Genomic DNA, 5,984 nt, shown 5'->3' with positions numbered 1-5,984 from the left:
TACAGGATAATAAAAACCATAATAATATACTTAGGTAACAAAATACATTTGCCATTACCACAATAATTGAAATCTAAAAGTATCTTAAACTAAGTGCCAAGCCTAACTTTACATCCTTACAACTTAACGCATTCATTCCAACATGAATAAAAGTACATACACTCTTCACATTCATACATGCACAACAAATATAAAGTACGATATTACTGTGAAATTCATGGATTGACACATTTAAATATAACAAAATTAAATCAGAATGTTGGGTCATGTATTGTACAAAATATATTGGATATTCATTATTATTTATTTGGAACTAGAGTATTCCAAGGCAGTGCCTGTTTGGAGGTACTTTCACCACTAGAAATCCTGTAATATTATGGCAAAACAGAGTATAAATATATATATATATTATAATTTTCCAAACTTTAACATACTGATATTTCAAAAGAAAATTTATCGTTCAAGTGCAATTTTGTATAAGCCCTTCAATACCAGGAAATGTCTTTGTTTTCAAAGTTAATTTATATTTTTTGACGTTATTTAAATTTGTAAATATTGTTAAAATTGAATTGTATGGCAAAAGGTTTTCAAGCGTTTCTATGCAATCATAATAGGATAGTACACTAGTAGTTATGAAAGGAATGTTCTATTGAACTATATTAAACATCTTATCTTCAATATTTTCAACATTAAACAACCATATTCTAACTTTATTAGCAAAAAAGGTTGCTGTTTTTAAATTTTGAATTTCAGTTGGCAATTTATTAAACATTCTTGGTGCTAAAAAGTAATATGTTTTTGTGAAGTATGTATTGGAAGGTTTGGGTACAGTAAAACTAGCTGCATTTCTTAGTTTAGACTTAAAAGCCTTATCAGTTATGCAGCATCTGCTACGAATGAAAAATATTTTTAAAACTTTATATACGAACATATATTGCAGGGGTAAGATTTTCAAATTGCAAAAAATTAGGAAAGATTTTTCAGTTTTAAGCTTTTTTTCTATTATTCGTATAAAATGTTTTTGAATCATGTAGATTGGTTTGATATTTGAACGATAAGTCCCTCCCCAGCAAATTATTCCATAATCCAATCGACTATGCACTAGTGAAAAATATAGAACCCGTAATAATTCTTTACTGCATATATTTCGTAAAAAATAAAATAACCTTAAAGTACTATTTATTTTTGATTTCAAATTCATGATATGATTCTTAAATTTTAGTTCCCTGTCCAATACTAATCCCAAGTATTTTATATTGTCCACAGGTTTTACTTCAGCACAAACAGTAGAACACTGCCCGCCTCCACTGATACAATCAATGCATTTATAAAAAATTTTATTTTCAAAAATAACCTCTCGTCTTAAACTAAAATTCATAAATCTAGTTTTAGCAGAGCTAAGTACCATGTTGTTTTTTGAAAACCACCATTGAAGCGCTTCTAAGTCTGAATTCATTTTTAGTTCTATTTCATTCCAATTCCGTTCAACATAGCAAAGTGCTGTATCGTCGGCGAATGATGTTACTTTCCCATTAAATTTTGCACAGCATAGATCGTTAATATAAATTAGAAAAAGTATTGCTCCCAAAACAGATCCTTGTGGAACACCATATTTTATTACTCCCATATTACTCAAAATCCCATTTATTCTTACATACTGAGATCGATTCAGCAAGTAACTTTTAAACCATCTGTACACAACACCTCTTACACCACAATTGTACATCTTATGTAGCAATATTCTGTGATCAACCGTATCAAAAGCCTTTTGAATATCTAAAAATAGACCACTCACTCGCATTCCATCATTCATTCCATTTGATACCCTATCCATAAAATCTAGTAATGCAGTTCTTGTATTCATTCCCTGTCTAAAACCAAATTGATTTGTATTAAAGAATTTTACTTTCTCTAAAAATAGTATTAATCTTTTCTTCATTATTTTTTCATAAATTTTTGAAAAGGAAGAAAGCAAAGAGATGGGTCTGTAGTTATTACAAGCCAGGTTCGAGCTGCTTTTATGAATTGGAATCACCACAGCCTCCTTCAACTTTCCAGGGAAAACCCCTGTCTCAAAACTCAAATTGATAACATACGTCAGGACAGGAGCAATTTTTTGATAATATTTTTTAATAATATGTGAATTAATACCATCAACTCCAGGAGAAGTCCCATTCTTTAATGAGTTCACCGCTTCCCTAACATCTGTCTCTAGTACTGGGGCCATATACATTGATTTTAAAACTGGCCTTTCGATAAAATACTTTATGTAATTTAGAGTGGATAAAATATCTGATTTGTTTTTATTTACACTTAGTTTTTCAGCCACAGAAAGAAAATAATTATTAAATTCATTAGCTACTACACGAGGCTCATTTACATGCCTGCCATCAATTTCTAATGTTACTATAGAATCTCTACTGGGTTTCTGGTTTGTTATTTCCTTAATAATTTTGTTTTTTTTTAGTTTCCTTTATGTCTGCTAAACAATGATTCATAATATTTATTCTTTAGGTTGCGAATATCGGTCTGAAGTTTATTTCTAATTTCTATAAATTGCGATTTCAATAAAGTATTGTTTGGTTGTTTTTTCACTTTTTTCACTAACAAGTTTTTCATCTTTATACTTTTACAAATAATATCATTCATCCATGGTTTTAATTTATTTATACTGCAATTTTTATAATGTACTTCTTCCCTACTTTCATTTATTAAATAAGAAAATTTGTTAAAAAACATATCAAAAGCACTATTAGCATTACGTTCTAGTAACACACCATTCCAGTCCACATTATCAAGTAAATTGTTGAGTTGGTCATGGTTGATGCGATAAGGGCATTGACTATTTCTAAATTTAACCGAATCAGCTGACGCAATCCCCCAACCTGGCCTCCAGAACCAAACAGCTGTTAAACACTGATCCGTTATCTGACAATCAATTACTGCAGCCTCAGTTCTAACTTTGTTTTTATTTCTTATTTTTACAATTATATGGTCAATACAAGTTTTAGATAAGTTTGTGATCCTTGTAGGGACGTTGATTACGGATTCTAATCCATTGGAAGCTAATGTAAGTTTATAATTATCCATAACACTGCTTTGCTCTAGATAATTTATATTAATGTCTCCTATAATTAGTAGGTTATTACATTTCTTTATATAATCTTTATTCATATAAGAGTTTAATTCAAATAAAAATGAATCAGTGGTTTTTTGCTGTAACCTATAAATTGCTAAAATTATAAAATCATAACCTAACATTTGAAATGATAGCTCTATTATATCAGCTGAGTTAAATTTCACATCTGATATTTTAGTTTGATTGATATTTGTGTGGATATATACTGATGGCGAGAGAAAAGAAGAGACCTGGCCCGTGCCGGCGAACAGCTGGGTACTAGTGTGTTGCCGCGCGGTAATTTCAGGCGCTTCGCCCCACAGCCAACCCTGCGAATTGTTTATCATAGCAATGGAACAGTGAAACAATAATGGAATTACGAAACAAGGCGCGGCATCATACTAGTAGTAGCGCCTGCAAATTTCAGATAGGCCAGAATCAAGGTCTCTTATTTTCTCTCGCGATCAGTACAGCTACACCACCAGCCCTATATTTATCATTAGCATTATAAAAAGAACAGTAGTTGGGGATGTTAAAAAAACTTGTTTCGTTACTATTTACCCAAATTTCTGTTAACACAATCACTTGAGGAGGTTTCTCAATTGCTGTCAATTCAGCTAAAAAGATGTCAAAATTTGATCTTAAACTTCTTATATTTTGGTGGATTACAACAAAACCAGCATTTTGACGTGACAACGTCTTAAATTAGGTTGCGGCTCGGAGTCACTCATGAAAAAGTGTAACGCCCGGTAACGTTACGATGCCCGTCCAGTGGGTCCGCCGCACAGGATCCGCACGGGATAAAGCAGATAACTGTGGGTCCGCCGCACGGGATAAAGCAGATAACTATGTTTATTCGTGAAAATGTGGAGTGCTTAGATTCGTCATTTACAACAACTACAACAATAAAGGTAAATAATTGTACACTGATATTTCATTATCGTAAACTATGATTGATTGATTAATTGTTAGATTGACACAAAAGTTGAGAAACTGAGTTTATAGGTTATGTCATACTATTGACAAATGTTGATAGTGTTAAGTAAATTATTAGTTTAAATCACTCTGCAATCAATCGTGATTCAGTCGATTGAGAAGAAAACAGCGCGTATTGCTTGTCAAACATTTAAAATAACAAATTATAACCTCTAACCTGTCATAACAGTGCGACCAAACAAACGAACTAAACCGACCAATCACCACGCGCGGAGTTAGAATTTAACTGTGTTTAGCAAGAATTTCAAATTCCAATTTTAGTAAATGTTTTATTCAACTTTACCATTTACAATAACAAATTTTAATTAATTTCAAATTATGTACAATGTTTTAGTAAACAAAATATATTTCTATAGTTAAAAGTTGTGCAATTCTTATTTTCATTCAATTCCTTGTTCCTATTGTGCAATTTAATAATATTCATATCAATAAATATTCTACCGAGAAAAAGACGTTGTCACGTAAAATCTTCGCCCGTAAAACCGACTTTACGGGCAACCATAATTTTTTTATTAATGAAATCTATAGTTTCATATTGTGACATGTTAATCTAATAGTATTCAATAAATATACAAAAGGATAAACTAACCTAGAAACAGCTAATAAACTAACAACAACAATTATATTATTTTGAAAGAAAACAAAAAAAATTTAATCTATAACTTACAATTTTTCTAAGTCAGCTTGGCACTTTACAAGTATAACTGGTTCTCCTCAGATGTTCTAAGAAAAATCTTCCCACCTCTAACCCATAGCCACTTATAGTTCTTATCAGACCTAATATTTCTAGCCATGGCAAATAGCCTCCTTCTCTCCGGTGTTAGAGACTCATTAACATAGACAGGAGAGTCTGTTGAAAGTCCTAGATGCCTGGTGGACAGCTTCTTACCTCTTCTTTTTGTCAACAAACTCTCAGCATCAATTCTTCGTACAAACTTGACTATAATTCCCGGAGGATCAGTAGCATTAGGTCTTTTCCCCAGTAAATGACATGCATCAACCATTGATTCGGTTATTTCCATGCCTAGAGCCTGACCCACTTTCTTCACACTATCTAATACCTCGTCATCACTAGATGGAACTCCCTGTATTTCAATACAGTTCCTCCGAGAATATTGCTCCATATATTCTACTTTAGTTTCCAACAACTGCACCTTTTCTTTCAGCTTTTTATTTTCTCTTTTAAGAGAATCTATTATTTCTAGGTACTCACGCATTTTGGCTGTGTTTTCTTTCAGGGCATCAGTGTTGTCATCAAGCTTATTGTTCAGTAGTTCATATGATTCATTAAAATCCCTCATGGACACCTTATGATCACTTCTAAGTTCATTAATTGACTTCATGACATCCTCCAGTGACAGAGTTCCTTCATTAGCCTTAGATTCCAGCCTCAAACTGCTACGCCTATTTACACTGCAAGGCTCAAACCTCCACACAACTTGCTCACTAGCCAGATAGTCAATATCAACCTTGCTCATCTTTACACAAGATCCATGAAATGATTGATCACAGTCACAACAAGTAACCTTTAGCCTGTTACCTAGGCCCTTGTTACAAACACCACACGAAAACGACATTGTAGGTTATGTTTGGTTCACTGTTGTACAAAACAAATAAATACACTTGATACCACTTAATAACTATCTTAAAACACTGATACGGGCTTATGAAGCAATTAAAACTCACTATTTAAATACATTTAAGCACTTAAACGCTAAAATAACTAAAGTTTGGAAGAGCAACTTTTGTTTACGTGTACACTGCTCAGCCACTACCATCTGAAAATGTATCACTGCTTTGCGAGCCACCTGACACACTACCTTTGTTTGTACACTTGGTATTCGTTTTTTAAAGGTATGAGTATCTGCAA

General features: G+C 32.4%; 1 protein-coding gene across 1 annotated transcript; it reads right to left on the bottom strand.

The window, feature by feature from the left end:
- Positions 1-4,806: 4,806 nt before the first annotated feature.
- Positions 4,807-5,592, bottom strand: LOC124355867. The gene has a single exon (XM_046807022.1). It carries the CDS (start codon positions 5,590-5,592, stop codon positions 4,807-4,809), a length of 786 nt encoding a protein of 261 aa, XP_046662978.1.
- Between the last annotated feature and the right edge of the window lie 392 nt (positions 5,593-5,984).

The sequence above is a fragment of the Homalodisca vitripennis genome, chromosome 2 (assembly GCF_021130785.1).
Source record: "Homalodisca vitripennis isolate AUS2020 chromosome 2, UT_GWSS_2.1, whole genome shotgun sequence".
In the NCBI taxonomy this organism is placed as follows: Eukaryota; Metazoa; Arthropoda; class Insecta; order Hemiptera; family Cicadellidae; genus Homalodisca; species Homalodisca vitripennis.
Note: the sequence above shows the minus strand (reverse complement) of the source record. Positions and strands in the feature narration are given on the sequence as shown.